The sequence below is a fragment of the Zonotrichia albicollis genome, chromosome 5, assembly GCF_047830755.1.
Source record: "Zonotrichia albicollis isolate bZonAlb1 chromosome 5, bZonAlb1.hap1, whole genome shotgun sequence".
Taxonomy (NCBI): domain Eukaryota; kingdom Metazoa; phylum Chordata; class Aves; order Passeriformes; family Passerellidae; genus Zonotrichia; species Zonotrichia albicollis.
The window spans coordinates 5,099,957-5,124,160 of record NC_133823.1 but is presented as its reverse complement, the minus strand read 5'-3'; the positions used below and the strand labels follow the sequence as shown (position 1 = coordinate 5,124,160).

At 46.5% G+C, this 24,204-nt stretch overlaps 1 protein-coding gene across 1 annotated transcript in view; it reads right to left on the bottom strand.

The window, feature by feature from the left end:
• Nucleotides 1-1,943: 1,943 nt before the first annotated feature.
• ADRA1D (adrenoceptor alpha 1D) overlaps nt 1,944-24,204 on the bottom strand; it is a 46,788-nt gene continuing 24,527 nt past the window's right edge. Inside the window, exon 2 of the mRNA XM_005494986.4 lies at nt 1,944-6,230. Within this exon, the coding sequence (XP_005495043.1) occupies nt 5,662-6,230 (569 nt within the window). The 3' untranslated portion in view covers nt 1,944-5,661. The remainder of the gene's footprint in view (nt 6,231-24,204) is intronic.

Below are 24,204 nucleotides of genomic sequence, written 5' to 3'. Positions count from 1 at the left end.
TGAGAAGCCTCAAAGAAAAAGGAAAACAATTCTTATCTCATTTGCTTCTCCTGCGTTGTGCTCATGTGCAATGTGTTTGGAGATTGTTTATCCAACATGTGATTGTGTGATTGGTTTCATGTGAATCGTTTCTATTTAATGCCCAATCAGTACCAAGCTGTGTCAGGACTCTGGAAAGATTCAGTTTTCATTATTATCTTTTTAGCCTTCTGTAAGTATCCTTTCTGTAGTCTTTAGTATGGTTTATTATAGTATTCTTTAATATAATATAGTATCATAAAATAATAAATTAGCCTTCTAAGAACATGGAGTCAGATTCATCATTACTTCCACCGATGGGGGTCCCAGAAAATACCACAAACCTTTGCCCAGGATGGCTGAAGTTTCTTGGGAAACCTCTGGGGCATCTCCCAGTCCCAGCTACAATCCCTGTCCTGCAAAAGATTGCAAAAGTCTGTTTATTGAGGGGGTGGCTTTCAATTTCTGAGTGACAAAAGAAATTTCCCAGCAGGAACTGGCACACAAGGATGGCAAAATCTTCTGACCCTGATGATGTGATGGGGATCAAACTTTGGGTTTTCCATTTTTTTTTGGGACTAAACTTAAGGTTTCCATTTTTTGGGACTAAACTTGAGTTTTTCATTTTCCCCCCTCATTTTTGCCTCTGGGCAGGGAAATGCAGGGTAGAATTTTGGCATGGGTGGGCTGCCAGTGTGCAGAGGGAAGGTACACAGACAGGGCAGGACCTTCCCAGAGCCTGGCTCATTCTGAGTCCCCTCTCTGAATTCTGAAATTCAGAAGGGATAGAGGGAAAAAAAAAAAAAAGCCAGCAGTGAAATATCCCTTGAAATATCCTCCCAGCTGACAGCAATTGCTGCCTCAGGGATTTCTCAGCTCAGAGATTATATAAATGTTTCCAACTGCCCTTGATGGGTTTATCTGTCACCAAGGCACATAATTGCTGCTCTAACCCCTACAGACAGATGCAATATCTCGTGGTGATGAGTTCCCCCTTTCAAAAATGAGCCATGAGAAGAATTACCTGGCTCACTGGGTTCATTTTGATAATTGGGTTTGATGTCACTTAGTTCTTGTACCAGGAGAGGCAGTGAACACTCACTCACTTCTTGTCTTCTCCCCAGCACTGCTGGTTTTATAGACCTGGATGATTCTCAGTCATCAGAGTGCCATTTGATTTAAATGTTCCCTGGATGGAAACTGCCCCGTAGTTTGGTCCATTCTACCCTTTTTGAACTGAATGATCCCAAAAGCAAACAGGAATTAAATTACTCATATTCAGAGGTGCAAAGATATTTTCAAGGTAATTCTCAATCTCTTCCAGTCTCCATTTCTTCCCCCAAATAATTTTCACCTCTGGTTGCTATCAAATATTGATCCAGTGTTTTCATGCTAGATCTCCTTTAGATTTTACCTTTTTCCTTTCCCTTCCCAATCTCAGATATGCATCATATAGATAAGAATTCCAAAATTGTTTGGGTGGGAAAGGACCTTAAAGCTCATCTCATTCCACCCCTACCATGGGCAGGGACACCTTCCACTATCCCAGGGTGCTCCAAGCCCTGTCCAACCTGGCCTTGGGCACTTCCAGGGATCCAGGGGCAGCCACAGCTTCTCTGGGCACCCTGGGCCAGGGCCTCACCAGAAAGGCTGGGAAGAATTTTTTCCTAATATCTAATCCAAACCTGCTCTCTAGATGTGTCTGGTGCAATCTCTTCATGCCTGTGTGTCAAGAAACTGAGAGTGTCCTCTCCTGACTTGCTTTTATCATTAATTCTTCCAACTGGGAAAGATTATCCCTGTGAAATTGCAAAAAAAATGTCAGAGAAATAAGCAAGAGTGGATAATTTTCAGGCTTTTCTTCCTCCCTCCTTTATCCCCTATGACCCTTGTTTTAAAAATCAGACACAGCAACAATTTACAGCAACGTTTTAGACAGGTTTGTGCATGTATTTGGTACAAACAAACAAAAATATGTGCATTCTGTTTCATAGAGCTTACATCAATCTGGCAGAAACCTGAAACACAAAACAGAATTACTCCGGCTAATAAATACATCTGGGGATGAAAAATAAAAATCTATACATAAAAAATTCCAACGTTCTGCTAAAGAAAATGTACACTTATATACACACTGTAAACAATAGTAATGCAACCCAGCTGCAGCCCAGCTCAGGCTGACAGGGACCTTCCTTCCCTCATGGACCTGGGAGAGTCCAGTGACACAAAATCTCATTTTCCACCCCCAACCCTTGGTTCCGTGGAGCAGCAAGGTCTGGGAATGCAATTGTGACACGGAGCCAGTGCAATGAGGTGGGATCTGATGGATAACTGAGGTGCAGGTGCTTTGGGAAATGGGCTGCCTGGAAAACCTGCTGGAACAGGGCCATTCCCTCAGCCAGTCACACCCTTGTGGATCCAGGGAAATCTGTGGGATTGGACTGAATTTAACTCCTGAAAGTTTGAGCCCCTCTTTCCAAACTTTGGAGAGCTTGGAAATCAGGGGATTCGAGGAGAAATGCTCAATTCCAGACACTCAGGTCATATTTCATGCAAGATTTTCCTTCCTCCCTGCCAGCAAAGACAGCCCTGTCTCCTCTAAAGGAAGCTCTGCATGAGCAGCCTCAGAGTCCACTCCTGGCACAGCTTCTGATGCAAGATGCCAAATGAAAGCAGGGTGAAAACCAAGAATTTTGCCTGAATGCAGCACAGCAGAGCTCAAGGCTTTCCTGCAGCTCCTTCCAGGGCATCTCTTGGGGCCAGATCAATTACAGTGAGTAACTGAGCCAGAATTTGGGCATTCATATGTGTGTGTGTCATGTGTGTGCTTAAATTGACTTTATTTTCTCCCTTGTAGGTCTGTAAAGACTTGGGATGGACAGGCAGCAAAACTCCAGACTAATCCTTTTTTCCTTCTCAAAAAGCTTTCAAGGAGCTGGAGGATGTAAATATAAATATTTCAATACTGGGGAAAAGAAAAAAAAAAGAAAAATATATTGAAAAGATCAGGGAGAAGTGTAAGCAGTAATACCAGCTCATCTATGGGAATGCACTGCTTGCCAGCATTTGCTAAATATTCATTTATAGAGGGATGTTTGCCCATTTGTAGGAGAATGCCTGGTATTTTGGAAATGACACATTTATATAAACACAGCGAAGTGTGTCTGTCTGTCTGTCTGTCTGTCTGTCTGTCTGTCTGTCTGGTCAAGGGTATCCTCTCCCTGCTCCCTTCTCTGCCACATCCTCAGTGCTTCCCATCAGGATCCCCAAAACACCTAGGAAACCAGTGGCAGCTGCAGTCCTCACACTAGAAAATGACTTTTTGTGCCACCCCATCATCACTGTAAGGTCTCAATTCCCTCCAGAGCCAAATAAACAGGGGAAAAATTATTTCCCCACAGAAGCTCCCATTTCTTCCCATTTTATTTCCCCACAGAGCTGTCAACCTCAGGCTGGTTTTGCAGAGCTGGGGAACATGCAGGTGGTTGTGAGTCTGAGTTCAGTGTAAGTGCTGGGATTTGCTGCTGGGAGGAAAATATCTGGACAAAATCTGCTGGTATTTGTGCAATAATTGGTCCAGTTTGTCCTGCAGCAAGTAAAGGGTGTTGAGACAGGGCCAACTCCAGATATCTTGTCCCAATATGCACTGCACAAAAAAGTTAAAAAATAAAAAAAAATCCGACTTGCCTCCTGTTCTGTTTTCCTTTAATGCAAATCAGAACATCAGAAAGAAAGGTGACATTCTCCTTGCTGTGCCTGGCAGCCTTTAATCTTCCCACCCTTAGTGGAATGAACTGGATGTGCTGCAGGCACTTCCATGAAAGGGTTTGAGGGGCAGTGCTGGTGTGGAGCAGTTTCCACCCAGGACACATTCAGTGTCTGTTTCCACCTCTCAGAACTTCCCATTCCTGTTTAGTTCCCTGGCTTGAGGCACTTCCCCTCAGATCCCTCCTCTGTCTCCACCACCTGCGTGTCTCCTGCTCACGGCTTAACCTGATGGTGGCTCCTTGGGGCTCGTTATCTGGAATTTGATTAAACCACTCTGAATTTTGTAACCAGTGCCTGCAATCCACGGCCAAGCAGAGTTTGGGTGACCATTTCCTGAGCTGCCTGGTCAAGGTGGGCTTGCCATGGCTTCATTCCCTGCAGTCTCCTGGAGGATGCCTTCCTGAGGGGTGCTCACACTCTGGGACTGCGAGCAGGGAAAACCCACTTTAATTGTCATTACTTTTGGCAAAACCAAGGCCATTGTTGGCAGCCACCAGAAGCTGGATGCATGAAGCATGTGGGAAGTCCCTTGGGAGAAGGATCATGAGCGTGACCCTGAGTGGGGAGATCATCTCTCTACTTGAGTGAGCTCCAGCTGCACCTCAGCTCCACTTCAGCTTGGGCTCTGTGGGCAGTGGAAATGCAAACTTCCCAACTCAGCCATCCCACCTTTCCTGAGCCACAGCACAGGCTGGCTGAGGACACTCATCACAGAATCACAGAATCATTATGGTTGGAAAAGACCTCTTGGAGTCCAACCATCAACCAAGCACCACCCATTCACCATTAAACCACCTCCTCCAGGGCCACATTCACACGTCTTTTGAACGCTTCCAGGGATGGTGACTCCACCACTGCCCTGGGAAGCCTGGTCCAGTGCCTGGCCACCCTTTGAGTGAAGAAATTCTTCCTAATATTCAGCCTCAATCTTCCCTGGCACAACTTGAGGCTGTTTCCTGTTGTCCTGAGCGAAGCCTCTGGGATGCATTTTTTTATCCTGCTTTTTTTGAGAAAAACAACGAGAGCAAAGAAGGGGACCGGAAGGTTTTGGGGTGACTGACACCAAAAGGAGCTGGTTTCTCTGTGTGTCACAGATGGATGTTCACTAAAGCAAGGTGGGTTGCAAGTGTGAAATGCAAAATGCTTCACAGGATGGAATTAGAGGAGAGAGACCTGCACACCCCCTGGCAACAGTGCACTCATCTGGAATACTCCTCTGGCCTAAAACCAGGTGATGTGGGAGGGCCAAAGCTGTGGCCACTGCAGAGATGATGACTGAGAGCTGGGATCCCTCCACCTTGCTTGCGAATACCCCAGCCTGCTCTCCCTCCAAAGCCAAGGCCTCATCTGGATGTCCCGTTCAGGACCTCCAGGATCCCAACCCACCCACATAAAGGATCAGCTGCCAGCTCCTGCTTGGCAGGGCCCTTCCTGGCTGCTGCCTCTGGATGGAGACATGACCACATGTACTAAGGCAGGGTTGGCAACTTTTGGGATTCAACCTTTCCATTAGGTTTCACTGTGGTGTTTTTAAGGCAAAGGAGACATCCTGGTTTCCCTTAATTGCACAGCTTCTTCCAAAGCCAAAGACAGCCATCCACCAGAGGAGACAGCTCTTGCCCCAAGGTCATATCCACACCTTCTCCTCCTGCTGCGGCTTGTTAGAATGGGATATGCCATTGGCTCTAATTTGAGGAACCCACAACCCCACAGAAGGGGCTGAGCTCCACATGGGGGACACTTGGACAACCTTTGGGCAACTGCATTTAATACCTGATCGCTGCTTCCAGCCTGCCTGACAGACCCACAGGTGGTATCCCTCCATGTTTATTCTGGATACCTCTAAAGAAACCATCGACGGCTGCCCCAGAGGCCTCAAATATCTGTTTCTCTCAGCCCACAGCAGTCTGTTAAGTCATGGGTTTGGTAGTCGATGGTTTCTGTGAAATCATGAGGGATCCCAATCGAGACAGACTCCACCTCTGTCTTGTAGGTGGCTGTGGCCCCCCCTTTGCTGGATCCCCCCCGGATTTTGTTGGAAAGGCTGTTCATCTTCTCCTTCAGCTGGGTGGACGCCGGCTTCTGGAAAGGCGTCAGCATCTTCCAGCCCTTGAAGCTGAGCGTTCGCCTCTTACTGCCCCTCTCCTGGAAGGAGGAGTTAAATATGAAGGAGCTGTTCAGGGTGTTAATCCTGGGCCGTAGGTCAGTCTCTGAGTCCTGCACTGAGCTGTTGATGGAGGCCCCTCTCCAGTGGTGGTCGTAGACCCTCCAGATGGGCCGGCGCCGCCGGCGGCACTGGCACTTGAGCAGCCGGATGAACGCGCGCTTGAACTCCTTGCTGGAGCACGGGTAGATGATGGGGTTCACGCAGCTGTTGAAGTATCCCAGCCAGAAGATGATCTTGAAGACGATTTCCGAGGGCTTCAGGGACGGGAAGAAAGAGCCTTGGGAGAGATTGAAAGGAACATGGTTAGAGAGAGTGGAAGGATGCGGCGGAGTAACGCGATAAGGTGTCATGGGTCGACAAGGAGGTGAGTTTTCTTGGGAAGTTATAGCCAGGTTTTGCTGGAACCAGTTCTCTGAGCTTCCTGGAGGATGGTTCTCCTCCAGAAGAAAGAGCCTTGGGAAAGATTGAAAGGAACATGGTTAGAGAGAAGAATACAATGGAGTAAGGTGATAAAGTGTCATGGCTTGACAAGGAAGTTGACAAGGAGTTTTCTTGGGAAGTTATAGCCAGGCTTTGGCTGGAACCTGTCACAGATATCTTTTATAAAAAATCCTTTCCTTAGGATTTTTCCTCCTGAGAAGCTGAGAGGCCTCAGGAACAAAATGTAAACAATGGTTATCTGCTGCTGTGGAATGCAACAGGTGCATCTGTGATTGGCCCATGTGGGATGTTTGTCACAGTCCAGCTGGCTCAGACAGAGAGTCAGAGCCACAAGCCTTTGTTATCATTCTTTCCTATTCTATTCTTAGCTGGCCTTCTGATGAAATCCTTTCTTCTATTCTTTTAGTATATTTTTAATATAATATATATCATAAAATAATAAATCAAACCTTCTGAAAGGAGTCAGATCCTCATCTCTTCCCTTGTCTTAAGACCCCTGTGAACACGGTCACAGAAACCAGTTCTCTGAGCTTCCTGGGGGATGGTTTTCCTCCAGCAAACAGCCCAGGGAGCTTTTAATGTAGTGTCAGTGACAAAGCTGGTGGTTAATCCAGTATGGAAGAGGGGAGATGTGTAGAAAAGGCTGATGGTGTGGTGGTGGTGAGACCCTGGAACATGTTTTCCAGAGAAACTGTATCTCCTCACCCTTGGAACTAAGGCCAGGTTAGATGGGGTTAGATGGGGTTTGGAGCAACCTGGCCTAGTAGAATGTGACTTTCAGGTAATTTACTGCCTCCAGACTTATGGACTTCAGCATAAAAGTACGGCCACAGCCCTGTCACCTGCACTAAGATGAGAGCAACACCCTTTCACCTCCTCCTCTTGTGTATTTTGGGTCATCAGTGTCACACACCCTCTGTTCAGATTCTGTGCTGATGCTAAGGGGGGCTCAGATAATATCCACTGCCCCAGAGCTTGTCCTCGATACTTTAAAACACTTTTGTCCACCCCATCCCTCCTCAGGTTTTTGCAGATTTTCCCGGTGTTTTTCTCGGTGAAAAAGCTGGAGATAAATTTTTTTTTGAGCCAGAAGATGTCAGTGTTGCTCCCACATGGCCTCAGAACAGCATTCCCCACTTGGATCTGAAATAACTTTCTGACTCAGCCTTAATTTCTTTTAATTTTAGCTCCAGATGACAAATCATGCCACCATGTGACTGAGCGTTAATTTGTATTTTAGTAAATAACATTAACTCCAGATATCATTATTATTTTCCCCGGCGCTCCTAAGCCTGGTGTCAAAACAGTAAAACAGGTGCCAGGAGCCAGAAATTCATGACTGACACTACATAAATTCTCCCCAGGCTGTTTGCTGGAGGAAAACCATCCTCCAGGAAGCTCAGAGAACTGGTTCCAGCAAAGCTTTTGTACAGCCATCCCTAAAAAGTGGAGACTTTTCAGCCAGACTCAACATTAGGTACGTGGGCAGCTCCACCACGGCTATGTGGGAGAGCACAGACACATCCCAGCATTTTGGGAAGGCAAAGCAGATTAAATGTCTTCTGAAGGCCCACCCAAGGCAGGCAGGAGCTCAGGCTGGCTGTCAGTGTGTGCTGAAGGGGGCATGGAATGAGGACAGTGAGCAGGACTGACATCTCTGTGCTGGGAAGACTCAGGGCCTTCCTGGAAATGAAGGCATTGGCAGCTGAATGAGCAGCTGCTGGTGGGGGCTTTGAATGGAGCAACCATCATGGAATGGGTTGGGTTGGAATGGACCTGAAAAATCATCTCATCCCAAATCCCCTGCTATGAGCAGGGACACCTTCCACTATCCCAGGTTGCTCCAAGCCCTGTCCAACCTGGCCTTGGACAGTGCCAGGGATCCAGGGGCAGCCACAGCTGCTCTGGGCACCCTGGGCCCGGGCTCAGCACCCTCACAGGGAACAATTCCTTCCCAATATTCCCATCTAACCCTGCTCTGCCAGTCTGAAGCCATTCCCCCTCATCTGTCACTCCATGCCCCCATAAATTATCTCTCTCCACCTTCCCTGTCAGCTCCCTTAACACAGTTCAGTTCTGTGGGCAGTGACCCCACCTTTGTTGTTCCAGACAAAAGGAGTTTATTCTCCTGGGGACAGTGCTGAGATTTCCATGTTGGCTCTGGGCTGCTGGGTTCACCAGTTTTGATTTTAACTCCACCCTGAGTGACAGCCAGGAGCTCTGAACCACCCCAGCGCTGCTGGGACCATCCCCCTTTGCCTTCCACACAACATCTCCAGTCTTCACCCCACCATGGCTGTACTTTCTCCCTTTTTCACTGTGCCCCCATCCCACCCCTCTGGACCTACAGGAACCATGGATGTGCCTGGGAAGATGAAGCACTTCACTGAACATGCAACCCTGCTTATTCCCCTGTCAGGGAGAGGTTTCCTGCCTCAGTTTCCCCACAGAGAAAGGCTAATGACCAGGAACTCCCCACAGTGTTGCTTGAACCCTGTTTGTGTGCTCTGAGTTCTCAGAGGAGCTGCAGCTCTGTGGAGCATTTTGTTTTTAGCCTCAAGAGAGAGGAAAAGAAAACAAAAAACTATGGTAACAAAGCAAATAAAAGAAGGGTCTCTTTTTAAATTCAGCTGGTAATTACTGCTTGAGCCAGGCTACTTAAGAGATTGGTGCTTGCCTAAACAGCCTGATGGTTGCTAAAATAATAATTTCTATCTGGTGTTTAGCACTTCAGGGCACAATGCAGTTTCTGTACTACATGCTTTGTCTTTTGCATCCAGATAGAAAACACAAGTTGAAAAGGAAAAGAAGCTATAAATTCTCTGAATTTCAACTCTGGCTGGTTTTCACCCAGCGAGAACCTTGTGTACATATGAAGACAAGGGGCTCATTAGCATCCTCATTACCATGCAAATTAGCATGCCCCTCGAAGGGACGTGTCCTGAGTGCAGCCACAGTTCCCTCATTTCCTCACCCCGGGATGAACAGAACTGGGCAGGGAATCCCCAGAACAACTCCTCTGCACATGCTGGAGCATCAGAATCTTCTGATGGGCACTGGGAGGCTGAACATATGAGGATTTGAGAGTTTTTTTTAAGGAATGAGTAAAAAAATCTAAGAAATCAGCTCTTGCTTTAATGTACTCAAATATGCAACAACACTTTGAGGGAGTTTGGGCTGGGCTTTGTGACATTTTCTATATAAATAAGTGAAAGTCAGTACTGAGTGATGGACACATGAAGAGCTCAGGAAACACAGAGGGATGTGTCCAAGGTCCAAAAATATGAGTAAAATATGAATAATAGCAACACAGAGTGAAGCACCAGCACTTCATTCTGTTATCTTGGTGTAAGAGCAATTTTTGGTGATCTGGCTCCAAAAGCATCAAGGCCAGTACAGGGCAACATCAAAGAATCGGAAACATGATTTCTATAGGATCTGTGTCACAATCCAATAGGAAACCTGGTCTTGTTTAAAGAGGAGCTTTTGCTGAGCACTCAAAATGAGCCCTCTGGGCATCCAGCTCAACACCTCAATGGGTGAAGGAGGAGGGGTTGGTGACATCCACCTTAGGGACAACCATCAGGATTTATAATAAAAAATAATGCTGAGGTCTTAACAGTCCAATTGGGGAATTTATTCCTTCCATCGTTTTATAAAAAGATCATCCCACATCTTGCAAGATCTGAATCTGACAGAGCTGGCTCAGGGCAAGGGCAGTATGTCCTGTTGTAACCCTAAATAATTCCTGTTGTGACCCTAAATAATTGTCTTCAGGACCATTCAGAAATTAAGAAGGCTGCAGGTGAGCTCAGGAAAAGCCTGCTTGCAGCTTGCAAAGTGACTGAAGTTACAGACTAAGCATGATCTGAAGATTGAACTTCAGTTTTTGGTGATGTAGAAGTTGAGCCAATAAGGTATGTGCTCATAACATTTTAAATTTCTTTTCATTGTTACTTGTTAATGTGTTACTTGTTAAATTTTTTTAATCGTTACTTGTTAATGCTCACATTTGGGGAAAATCAGGCAGGTAAAAATCTCTGGAACCATAGTGGGCATAATTCCCAAAACTGTGACACTCTGTGGTGGGTGGCAGTGGACGCAATCTGCCCTCCATGTATCCAAACACATTTCCCATTTTTTTAGGTTGTTTGAGCTGACACAATCTCATGATCTCTCCTCGCCTGCCCTTCTCCACCCTGCCCTCCCCATGACTCACTGGAAGGTGATATCACTTGGATTGTTCAGAGCTGCTGGTCCCAGTGTTCAGAGCTCAAAAAAATAAAGCAAAACAAGGAAAAAAAAAAATAAGACCAATGCACCAATGCAAATGGAGCCAGTCCAATCTAAATTCTGGCCCTGGCTCTGAGTGTACAGCCAGAATTCATGAGCAGGCTTAGCTGGCAAGGGCATCTTTGCTGTAAAAGGTCCCTGCTTTGCAGCATGTCCTGAATAGTCCATGGAGCAGGAATGCTGCAGACATGGGAGAGGTGGGAAGAACAAAGGGACAAAGTCATGTCCCAGTGCTGCCCCAACTTAGAAATGCAAGGACCAGCAGGACTGCTCAACACTGATGAAGGTGTTGCTGTTGCTTGGTGTGGGCTTTGTATCAGGAATGGGCTTGCAAATAAATAGCTTTTGGAGAGCTGGGCCTTACAGGTGCCATCACAGAAGAGGAGAGGTGAAACCTCCCACAGGAGGTGGCAGGTGAACAGCTAAGAAGAGGACATGGCTCATCTCACAGCAGGTTGCTCAGCTGTGGATGTCCCTGCAAGCAGGAGGTAAAAATTGATTGCCCAAGCTCGTGGAAAATTAAAAAAAAAAAAATTAACAATGTGTGAACCACTGTTTCTGAGCTAGGAAGCTCCAGAAATCCATTTGTAGGATTAGAACTGTGGTGGGGACAGGTGTGCCATCACCTCAGCTTCTCCTAGATGTGCCTCAAAGGTTCAGAAGGGGATTGAGATCTGCCTTGGGAGATATCAGAGCAGCAGGTCAGAACTGCAGCTGGTAGAGGAAAAGCCCTGGCATAGGATGTACCACAGCTGCTCACTGCGGGTCCTCCTGGCCAAAGGAAGCCAGAGAATCATGGCATGGTTTGGGTTGGGAGGGATCATAAAGCCCATTTCATTCCACACCTCCCACTATCCCAGGGTACTCCAAGCCCTGTCCAAGCTGGTCTTGGGCACTTCCAGGGATCCAGGGGCAGCCACAGCTTCTCTGGGCACCCTGTGCCAGGGCCTGCCCACTCTCATGCTCAAAAACCTTTCATTGTATCCAACCTAAATTCACCCTCACTCTCTTCCTTCTTTTTTTTCCTGACTCTCACAAAGTAAATTATAAGAACCATGAGCTGTCCCTTTCTGCTCAATCCCCAGCTTGCATCTCCTTTCCAGCTCCTTCCTAGGCCCCCATGATGGACAACCTCCCTGGAGCAGCTGCCAAGCTGTGGGAGAAGGGTCTGGATTTCAGCAAGGACTTCTCCCAGTGGTGGGACTCAGATTCTGACTGCTCCTTCCTGACCTTCTCCTCTGTTCTCTATCAGCCACCTCCACTGGGTATTTGTAGGCATACCCGGGTCCCTAGAGGGTTAACACCTCCTTGGTGTGCCTTGGAGTGCTCAGGGAGTTCACTGCCCTGCTAGGAGGGATCCAAGAGCTGCTTGGCCTGGGGAGGAGGACAGCGTGTTCACAGCCACTCCAGCATTTTCCCTGGAGGATGATGGCATTGGGATATCGGGTGGAATTCCTCAGGCCTGTCAGCCCTCCAGCCAACCCCATAAACAATGTCACAGATAAGCAGCAGCTTCCCCATGAAAGCCCCAGTGAGCTGCCTGCTTGTCTCCCTGCTGCCTGTGAGTCCAATTTCTGCATCCTGGTCTGGCCCAAAGAGCAGCAGGGAGGAGCCACCACTGCCCTGACCACTGCTGACCTTCCAGGCAGTGTTTTGTCCCAGGTCATGGTTGGAAAGATGCTCCTGGAGAGCCGCTGGCCATGCCAAACCTGGTGTGTGGGGAGGGAGGGAAGCTTTAGGTGTGATGGAGATCAGGGAAGCCTTTGTCTGGCAGATTGCAAAAGGGAGGAGAAACCAGTCAAGGGCTCTGAAAAACACCACCACTCTCAAGCAGGATCTCAAATTTCATGTCTGGGTTGGTTTGTGTGACAACAGGAGTAGGACAAGGAATCAGAGCCTTGCTCTGGTCATTCACCATCAAATTCATGGCCCCCAAACCTATCTTCCAGCATTTAGGTGCATCCTGGTCTGGCCCAAAGAGAAGCAGGGAGGAGCCACCACTGCCCTGACCGCTGCTGACCTTCCAGGCAGGGTTTTGTCCCAGATCATGGTTGGAGAGGAGCTCCTGGAGAGGCCCTGGCAATGCCAAACCTGGTGTGTGGGCCCTGCTGGGCAGGGAGGGAAGATTTAGGTGTGATGGAGATCAAGGAAACTTTTGTCTGGCAGATTGCAAAGGGAGGAGAAACCAGTCAAGGGCTCTGAAAAACTCTCAAGCAGCATCTCAAATTTGAGGCCTGAGTGTGGCTTGTTGTCGCCACATTTCTCTTCCCAGAGAAAAGCAAGGCAGAATTCTTCCCAAGAATATTTCTGAGATTCCCATTCTCTGAACCTCAGAGGAAGGAAAAACAATTCTTATCATTTGCTGTGCCTGTGTTTGTGCAAAATATGAAAATCATTTACCCAAAGTGATGGTGTTTTGTTTCCCTGGCCTACCAGGGCCTATCTCAGCTGACAGTCACCAAAGTCAGAGCAGTCGTGTGCAGAGTTAAGTACTTAGCAAATCCAGTTTTGATATAATGTAACATAATGTAATATACTATAAAATAATAGAGTATAATAAAGTAATTAATTAACCTTCTAATAAGATGGAGTCAAATGCATCCTTCTCTCCCCTCGTCGGGGATCCCTGCAAATACTATAGTTTGTGTGTCAGCAAGAGGAGGATAAGGAGTCAGAGCCTTGCTCTGGTCATTCTCTGTCAAATTCAGGGCTCCCAAACCTGTCTCCCAACATTTAGGAGTATGGTCCAAGTGATGTCCCCAAAACTTTTCTCTAAGGTGCTGCACATCAGTAGGACATGTACCAAAATTGCCCTTTATTCCCCTCAAATATTGGAGATGATCTCAGAGTAATCCTGGAAATTTGGACCACTGGTGGGAGTAATTGGTGTGAGGATGTTTATGAGGCATCCAATTTCCTCAAAATTGTGGCTTTTGTGTGAATCACCTGAGTTCAGGCACCTGAGCAGGTCCTGGGGCTCCTCTCACATTCACTGTCTTAGAGGGCAAATTTTGTGATGAGAGTGGGGTGATCTATCTCATCCTCAGTATAAGCCACCAGGCAGATGGATCACAGCAGTTTCAGATGACTGGACTCAGACTCCTGGCTCATCACATCATCCAAGGTTACTCCTGATGGATTTCACCCTCAATGTCATGATCATCTGGTGGTCTGATGCTCTCTGAGAAGTTGCCAAAGCTTCCCACACACCAATTTCTCCCCTGTGTGGGACAGGACTTTGATCACAGGGAGAGTTTCACCAGTGGAAGGTGAAGTAAAAAGCCACACAGGTTTCTCTACACTGAAGCCACACAGGTTCCTCTACACTGTTCCCTGACAGAAAATTCACAACTAATTTCAAGAATTGTGAATACTGCTAATTTGCTTAGCATGGTCCAGCCAGACCCCTCTAGATGAATTTGGCCCAGGAAAAATTTACTCCAGAGCCCATCCTCAAAAAAAAAAAAAATAAAAGGAATTGGCTTTGCAGCCCCCCAACATTGCCCCAGCAGACTGTGCTCCCTTAACCACCTCCAGATGCCCTGGTGCCACATCACAGGGCAGGGAATGCAAAGCTTCTGCTCCACGCTGCAGATCCAGGCTGGTGGGCTGCCACACAGCCCCCCTGCTCTGACAGAGACCCTGAACTTCACAAAACAGGAATTACACTGTAGGACCATGGGGGCACTGCATGGGGCACAGAACTGGCTTTGGGCAAGATCCTGTGAAGTATTTACTCTACTCTGCTCTGCTCTACAGATCTTGCTCCAGGGCCTGAGATCATAAACTGGCTTTTTTTCCCTATTTTTTTTCTTTTTCTTTTTTTTTTTTTTTTTTTGACATATAGCTGCTCTTAGTTTGATTCCTGAGCAAGCTAAACTTTGTAATTTGCTGAATATTATTGGGAATGCGATTTTTTGATACGAGGTGAAAGGGACTTAGAGTTTTAAAATATCATAATATATATGAAACAAAATAGAAGTTTTAGGGCAGAAACCCCTTCTTTACTTTATTCTTTCTTCCTCAGAAATTTAAGTAATAATTTAAAGTAATATTTAAAGTAATATTTTGTAATTAGACAAAAAAGTCCACATTTCAGACTTCAAGTAATTAGTTACTAAGTTAAAAGTAAAAATAATTTATGTGTCATTTCTCAATTAAATAGTTTAACCTTAAAGGACTTTATAAGAAAAAATAGTTAACCATTTTGTACCTTGTTAATAAAAGACTAGAGAACTCACTGCTGTGAAAATATAACATAGATAAGAAATAATAAACATCTAAGTCTAAACACAAATGATCATCTCAAGTACCTTCAATCCCAGCCTCAACAAAAGTAAAAAAAAGAAATGCTGTTTAACATCTCCTAAGTGAGCTGGATGATGGGATCAGGTGTATCCTGGTGAATTTTCCTGATGATACTGATGCCTTGTGAAGGCTGACCTACAACAAGAGACTAGACTGAGTTAAAGAATAAAGTAGGGATTTATTAGGAGGCCTCAATGGATGCACCTTGGGCAGCACAAGAGCCCAGCCAGGGCTGCACCCAAGATGAACCAAAATGGTCACAAAATGGACACTTGGTCACAGGGTCTCTCACTTTTATCTGTTTTGGTCCATTTGCATATTGGAGTTCATTGTCCAATTCCAGCTTTAGCCCATGCAGTCCCATCCTGCTTGTTTTTCTCTCTCCAGCCCACGGTGTTTGTGCTCTTGGGGCTGAGATTTGGATCATTTGTCCTTGGTGCCCAGCTGGAGCAGGAATTGTTTTGTCTCCCCGCTCTGTGCGCAGAGCTCACCATCCCCTCATATGAAACCCAGACCCACACAATAAAGCAGCACAGAATCTGAAAAATAGAAAAGCCAAAACCTGAGGCATCAATGCCAAACAGAATGAGGAAGTTGACAATTCAGGAGTGGGGGCCACCCGGCAGGAAGACCTGCATCAACATGAGCATCACCAGCAGAGATGGAGAAGGAGTTGTGCCACTCTACTCAGTGTGTTCCATTTTGGTCCCCACCAGGGAAAAAGATGTGGGCAGGCTGGAGAGGGTCCAGAGAGTGGCCAGGAAGATGATCCAAGCACTGGGAAGCTGCCATGTGAGGAAAAGCTGAGGGAACTGAGCTTGCTAAGTTCTTGAGAAAAGAAGGCTGAGGGGGAGGTTTTATCACAAAGAAATTGTGGCTCCCTTTTTACAAGGAGTCACCTGGAAAAGATGAGGGGTCATGGGTACAAGTTATTCCTGGGGATATTTCTATTGCACACAATTTTTCACCATGACAACCATTAGCCATCAGAATAATTTACCCAGGGAAGTGGTGGATTCCACTTTTAGGATTCAGCTGGACATGATGCTGGACCATCTTGGCAGATCGTGCTTTTGCCAAGAAAAGTTGGACCAGATGGTCCTTCAGGTCCCTTCTAACCTGATATTCTGTGATTTCCATGAGTTTTCCCTGCTTCTTGATTTTTAACAGGAGCTCTGTGTACTCTACCCAGGCAGAACTAAGTAGAGGGAAGGGAAAGAATTTCTCACAACAGACCTGGGCTTGCAAACTAAACTCTGCAATAAATATTTTTAATGGTTAAGGCAATGCTTTAATGACAGAATCATAGAATGGTTTGGGGTTGAAGGGACCTTGAGGACCATCTAATTCCAACCCATACCCTCAAATCATTCTGCTCCATCCAATTCCCTTCAACACTGCCCTGGAATTGCCTTTTGAGCTGCTTGTTTCATCCTCCAAGAAGAAGGCCCAAGAAGGGCAGCAGATTCAGGACACAGATAGTGCTGAATAAAGCATGGTCAACAGGAAGATGGACTTTGAAATTATTCAAAAAATTAAAAGAAAGATGAAGATGTAGGCGTTTGACATCTGACTTTTAGTACAGACTCCCTTAAAGGTAATATTTTTGCAGTGTTCCTTATGCTTGGGAAAGATATATGTGTGTCCAACTCCCTGCTCCTTGATTCACAAATAATTGCCTGACTCCAGCCCCAGAGGGGAGCTTAAAACAAATCTTAGAATCATGAGACTCAGCAAAAGGACATAAATAAAATTAGCGAAAAAAAAAAAAAATACAAGACTGACCAGTCTGGCAAATCCAAAGGGAGATATCAGGAAGGTTCTTATTTACCAGATGCAAATGAAGGAAAAAAAAAGTCTCCTGAGAGAAGGAAAAAGTCAGGGCAACCGAGCTGCATGTCAAGAGCTCTTGTCCTGCTGTCTGGGCAGGAAGGAGAGTGGGATCCATGTGCTGATGTTGGATTGAGCATGGCTGAGATCCGTGCTGGGATGGCTCACCAGAGAAAACGCTTGGGGCAGCCTTTAAAAAGAAAATTTCCATCTGGCTGGGGATCTGAACGAACACAATGGCCTTGTGGGGTTGCTAAGCTCCCTCCAGGGCAGAGCAGAGTTTGCCCAGAGAGGAGCATTCCTGGGCCTCTCTGTGCTCCAAACTGGAGCAGCCTGAGCTTGTGCTCTGCCCGAGCCTGGGAATCTCTTCCCTGAGCACACTGTGGGGAAGCACAGCCAGGATCACCAGCTTGGGGAAAGGAAACCTTTACACACAAGCTGACTTGCTGCCATCTCAGCAGGAATAAGCCAGAGGTAGAATGTCCCATGGGCAAAAATCCAACAACAGGCAGTGATTTTACAGGGGCACTGATAAGATGAGGGGAGATGTTATTGAACTGAAAGAAGAGGGATTTAGATGAGTTATCAGGAAGAAATTCTTTGCTCAGGAGGTGGGGAGGCTCTGGAACCACTTGCTCAGAGAAGCTGTGGCTGCTCCTTCCCTGGAAGTGTCCAAGGCCAGGTTGGACAGGACTTGGAGCAATCGGGGATAATGGAAGGTGCCCCTGCCAGTGGCCAGGATTTGAATGAGATCTTTAGGGTCCCTTCCAACCCAACCCATTCCATGATTCCATGACAAACTGCTAATCCTCAAATTTTCTTGCTGGCTGGCTCCCTTATACTCTAGTTTTCCATGAACCATTTACCAGGCCTTCGTGGACTGTCAAGATCTGGAGAGCACAGATTGGGAATTACTGTTCCAGACTACTTCTTGCATTTATTGATGGTGATGCTTTGTGGTGAGTCCTCCAGTTGTCTTCTGCTGTTCAACTCCTTTTAACATCCTTAAACTTCCCTTTGCAAGGAACTCTTGTTCTTTGGTGGCTTCTGCAAACACAGGTCTGGCTTCCACTCACCTCCAAGAAAAAATGTCCCTTTTCTATCAAGCTGCCTCCTCCACTCTGCTCAGAAACATTGGGAATGCATAATTTTTTTTTCCCAAATGAAAAGGTAAGCTTGGGAAATCCTGTGGAAAAGGAATGGAGGGGAATGATTCTCAAGCAAGCCATCCAAGTCTTGGAAAAGTCCCTGTGTTTGCTGGGTTGGGCCCAAGACTACTCTTTGTTTTTCCAACTCAGAAGTTCTTTTCTCTGCACTTGGTTTTCTAAGAATGTGAACTCACCCGCCCCGTCCTGTTTACGAGCTCGTAAATATGTAGATCAGATTTGGCTGCAGGGTAGGCCTTGGAAGGGCTGAATCCTGCTGGGAACACATGGCATTTTGTGTTCAGCGAGGCCAGATCTGCGCTGCACAGAGGAAAAAGCCAATTTTTCATTGGGACCAACCCAGCTCAGGGGAAAATAATTGAACCCAGCGCAAAACGCGCAAATCCTGACTTCAGTTTGAAGCTTCACTTTGAAGCTCAGGGTGAGCAGAACTCACTGAGGTGGCTGAGTGTGGCCAGAACCCCAACAGAGGTGACCCCAATGGTCTGGAAGGACCCTACAATGAGCCACAGTGGTGGCTGATGGCTGGGAATGCTGGGGAGAAGGTTGGGATGTCAGCGCTGGGAAACCGCGGTATCGAGAGGAAGTGTGGGAGCTTCCTCGGCACATTTCCACCGTGCCAGCCCCCAGGGCTTTTCTGTTTGTACCAGAACTGGGCAGACAGGACGTCACTGGAGCCCGGCACTGCAGCCCACGTCCCCTCCCAGCACTGCCAGCGCTGATGGATGCTGGACAGCATCCTCCAGAGAGCCGCGCCGTGGCGTCACGGAGGAAAGGGTGGGGGGAAACAAAAAGCATGGGGGAGGTGGGTATTTTCAGCTTTGATGAAAAATTGTGGCTGGTTCCGCAGGCTCAGGAGGGGTTATTCAAGATTAGCCAGCCAGCTTCTTATTTCTTTTCAGGCTTGGAGGGGAAAATCCTCCAACGCCTGCTCTGTTTCCGCACTCAGCTCCAAGGCACAGCCCTTTTGGCGTTACTTTGCATGGAAAAATCCACAGTTTCTCATCGCTCACTTTCTCTTTCTTGGTGTTTTTTCCTGTGATAAGAAGGGAAACTTAAAACCCCAAACCATATTTCCGTCTTTTGCCCCAACCTGGAAATATTCAGAGGAGATAGCAAAGAGTTGGTCTGTCTCTCCCCAGCCCTGGAAGACATTTTTCAGCTGATATGAAGCTCTAAACACATTGCACTTCAAAAAGAGACATTTTCCCCCCCTTTCTCAGAAAACAATGGGTCAGTGGAACTGAGCTCCAAAAATATATCAGGAGTGGTGAGATAGCAACATCCTCATCACTCCCAACAGTTCCTGAAGCCCTTGACTTGGAGGGATAAATTCTCCTGTAAAATGCTGCGCTGATTGCCTGTGAAGGACCTCTCTTACATCTGTCTGATGTGGCCACAGAATTGTGGAATGGTTTGATTTGAAGGGACCTTAAAGATCATCTCATTCCAACCCCCTGCCATGGGCAGGGATGTCACCATTAGAGCAGGTTGCTCCTCTCTGATTATTTAGCACTGATGCACTTAAGCCACATATTTTGACACAAGAGGCAAAAAGTGGCTGCCTGGTTGTCTTTTCCAAAGAGCTGAGCCTGGGACAAGCACAGAGACCATGCTGGGAAGGACCAAGAAAGGTGGGAGCAGATGAACCATTACCTCACAGTGGTTTTGTACAAGCTTTACAGCCACAGGGGGTTTTAAGGAGGTATTTCAGGAGAGGGAATGCAAAAAACATGGTGCATTTGCCTGGTTTAAATGCCTGCACAGGGCAATGGGATCTCTGCTGAGGAGAGAAGAGTGTCTCAAAGTGTCTCATTATGATAATGAGCCTCTCTCTCCACTGACATGCTTCCTGCTCCATCTCAGCCCTATCTCTATTTATTTTTTTTAATTTCTGAACCTGAAGGGAAAGGATGAAGATTTGCATTCCATTTTCGCGGCACTTTGAGTACTGCCCATGAGACTCTGTCTGCCTCTCCTCCACCTTTTCCTCGGATAAACTTAAGTTTCTTTGCTCCCATGCTCAGAAATATCAGACATGGCACACGGGGTACTCTCCCAGCCTTGACTCCTAATTAGCTCTTGGATATTCAAATTTTCATGTTTACTTCTCATTCTAGGCAAGTGACTCTAGGTAGGTTTTCAAACTCTCCTTTGAGAAAGTGCTGCTTTTGTGGACAGCCCTTATCAAGAAAGGAATCACCCCAGGAAATTATTATCTTCTCTTTTTTCCATCATCACCAAGTAGTTCCTGAGTTGCCACCTCCCTCTTTGACACGTCCTTATTTCAAGGGAACAAAAACCCCATGCCATATACGACTGGCTCTGCTTGTGCACTTCCTCCAGCAGTGCTGTCTAAAATCTGGGGGGACACTGGGGGGGTCCCAGTTGGTCCCCAGGGTGTCTTGATCAGAAGATCTTAGAGCAGAGCTGTTCAGCTCCCTCTCTGTGTGATGAATTTAAGGCTGGGTTAGGAGACTCTGCTCTTGCTGTGAGGAAAAACTGAGCTTGCCTTCAATGCAGATCCCCTACAAATTTCCTCCAGATATCCAAAAAGAGCAAATTCCCTGGCAGCTGAAGCCATCTGGCTCAGACAACACCACTGACCTGCTTCTTTGATATTATCAACCTGTTCATAATTAAATATTCTGTACTACTGTGTGAAGCTGAGCCGTGTGATGATCCCTGATAAAGGTTGTGGCACAGATTTTAGAGGTTGTTACACACTGAACTCTGACTAAAATCATGGGCATTAAACATCAAAATATCTTCTGGACATGAGAGTTCCCAGCATCAACCCCAGTACTGAATCTATTAGCAATAATGTCAGTTCTGGGTCAGTATCTGTGCTCACCCTGAGCAGTAGCACGTGCGAATATTTTGGTTAAATGATTCATTGCAGGAATGTTTTTTTCCTTCCAGGAACAAGTGGATGACTTGCTCTTACAGTCACCTCCCTCACAGAATGGCTGTCAGGGCTGCTGGCAAAAAGACAGGTGTGATTCACCGAGGAGCAACATGTCACAGAGAATTTATAAAAATAACTCATGCTCAGATCATAAAATGCCAAGAATGGGAGCAGGTGAATGAGACCAAGAAAGAGTGAAAAATGGAGGTTACTCATATGGAAAATCACATCCCTTTTCTGTGCCCACAGAGCAGAAAGGAGACTGAAAATGCTCTGAGGAGCTCTACAAGGCAACACAAAGGTCTAGAAAACTCAACTTAGACCATGAGATTAAAGGGTTTTGATGAATTTGCATTACCCAGGAGAAACTGAAGTGATTTGCTCACACTTCATGGTGAAATACAGGAGAAGCTGTTCCTGACAGCAAACATATCTTTAATCTAGCCAAGAGTGGTAGAAAAATTTAAAGGCTTGAAGTTCTAGCTAGATAAATTTACTCTGGGAAGAAAGCAGCCATTTGTAATAGCAGGGATATAAAACAATTGGGAAAAACATAATTGGAGGCAGAGATTCTCCATTATTTGCAGTCCTGAGTTAACGCTGAGTGTCTCTTCAGGGAGAAAACTTGCCTTTGAGTTATGGGGGAGCTGAAAAAATTATTGAATGAGGTGCTGAGGGCTGCAGGTTTCTGTGAATCACTGCAGACAGTCAGAGCAGTCCCTCCAAACCTTGGAACTCCATCCCAAAACGTGGTGGGTCTTGAATATGAAAGAGTTGTAAAAATTATCCTGACACAGAGAACTTCAGACATGACAAGGGCAAGAACTATTTAAGAAACTGCTTGTCTGCTCCAGAAACTGCTTTAATTAGGAATAGCGGTGACCTTTATTCCCTGCTGTAAGATCTTTCCCTGTGTTCCACACGTGTGCCGTGATGTCTGCATTTCTATGCATCCCATTGCACTGGGAGGCACTGACAGTGAGTCAAACATCTCCGTCAGGGGGTTTAATTTGAGCATAATGAAGGTTTTGCCTGTTGGGGGATCATGTCAGCATTTAATTAATTACAATGAACTACATTGTTGATATTTGAGAGCTGCGCTCTCACGTCCAGGCTTAATATCCTTTGGTGCTCCAATAATTACCCAGAGCAAACAAAGCTGGGAAGAAACGAGCACTGCAGAGGCTTTTCTAGGCCCTTCCTCACAAAGAAAGCTGCTGCCACAGGTGTCAAGGTCTGCAAGGACCTTGTGAATGCCACGAGCAGGGCCCTGAGCCAGCTGTGAGCAGTCATTCAGGTCCCAGCAACATTAAAACTCCATTTATTTTTTGGTGCTGCTAAGGAAATTAATGTGTGACATTCAGAGCACTGGATATCTGGAAGAAATTCCTCTCTTTTTTGGTGGTGAGGCCCTGGCACAGTGTTGGGAAGGGTGAAAGTTTGACAAGATGTGTATGGTTAGCAGAAAGATTTTTGAATGTAGAGTCTGAAGAAGGAATAGAGGTGGAAGCAAGTTTTGATATAGAAGAAAAGAATTGCTGAGCCAGTCTCACTGGATAACCAAGGAGGCAAAGGGTGTGTTAGTTAGAAAGGGTTTTTATGACTTAGAGCAAAGGATAAACACACCCCAAACAAGAAGATGTTTTTGCCAAGCAGAAAGATGGCACAGGCAAAAAAGTCAGCAAATGCTGCAGGTAGAAAAAAGGTCTCAGAATTTTCCACTGCAAGAAAACTGAAAAACATCTTCTGGCTTAAACTGTAATGTACTGACTTTTAGTGATTGGAGAACAGTAACATGAATATGGTAATTACAGTAGTTATGATAGGCTAGAGATAAAAGTTAAGGTATGGATTGGTTCGACTGTATGAAGATGCTCAGCAAAGAAAAGTCTATAATGCATTGTAACCTAAACTCAGGGTCTGCAGGCCTGCCTGCAGCTGGAGCTGACAGCTGTGGGCACAGTTCTGTCACCCATGACCCTGGACTGCTGTGACACCTTGGATACAATAAACTGCATTTTGGAGAGCCCCTGGAGTCCTGCATCTCTCTTTCAGGCTCTTACAGCACAGGTTTCCCAAAGAAGCTGTGGCTGCCCCTGGATCCCTGGCAGTGTCCAAGGCCAGGCTGGACAGGGCTTGGAGCACCCTGGGACAGTGGAAGGTGTCCCTGTCCATGGCATGGGTTGGAATTGGATGATGTTTGATGTTCTTTCCAACCCAAACCAGCCTGTGGTGATTCTCTGAGATGCTGAAACTGCCCTGCAGCTCTGGGGACAGCTGTGGGGAGCAGTCTGGGCTGTCCTCATGGTGCTGGATATCTGACTGCTGATACAGCCCTGTATCTGTGGGACACACAGCACGCCTGGGAGTGGTTCTAAGGACCCCCCAAGGAGCTGGAAAAGCAGATGTATTAATGGAAAACATCATGAAAAAGAGCTTTTCTATTAGCATGCCTCTCTCCTGATGTGTGAGCTATCCCCTCTCAATCCAGCAGAATATGGATAACCAAGATCAAGAGAAGTAAAAACCCTCAAGGCTTATTATAAATAAACATCTCCCTTCCCCTTCTCACACCTAATGATTTCTCTGGGGACACTTTTTGAAGATTCCCATCAAAATATGCTCTGTTCCCTGTCAGGGCAAGGAAGCAGCACCCACCAATGACTCTTTCCTGTGCTTTCCTCCCTGTGGTGACATCTCACTCTCAGGGACAGGTGACAAAGGACACGAGCTCATCCCTGGCCATGCCCCAAAGAGGAAAATCAACCCCAAGGAGCTGGCAAACCCTGCCAGAGGCACTGGAGCCCTGCAAGCTCCAGCACTGGGGGCTGGGGACTTTTCCATCCCAGTGCTGCCATCACCAGCTCTGCTTCTCCTGCAGGTGGGATGGGGATCCCTTGTTTCTCCATTCCCTCCTCAGGATTCCTCTCCCTGATTTGTTCCCCCTGTGACTCAGATGGGGTGAACACCCCCTGGACCTGCAAGGTGTAAGGGAAATCCTTGAGGGATGGTTCTTTCCCAGCCTGGCTGCAAGGTGTAAGGGAAATCCTTGAGGGATGGTTCTTTCCCAACCTGGACCTGCAAGGTGTAAGGGAAATCCTTGAGGGATGGTTCTTTCCCAGCCTGGCTGCTCTCCTCAGTCAGACTGGAGAGCTGGAGCTGCTCCACTTCCCAAAATAAAATTAATATTCAGAAAATAATGAAATACAAATGTATCTCTGATGAACTGGCCAGGATGCCAATTATGAGATACAGAAGAGATGGGCTAAAAGCCTGAGTGTGAAGGTGGGAAAGCAGTCCCTGGG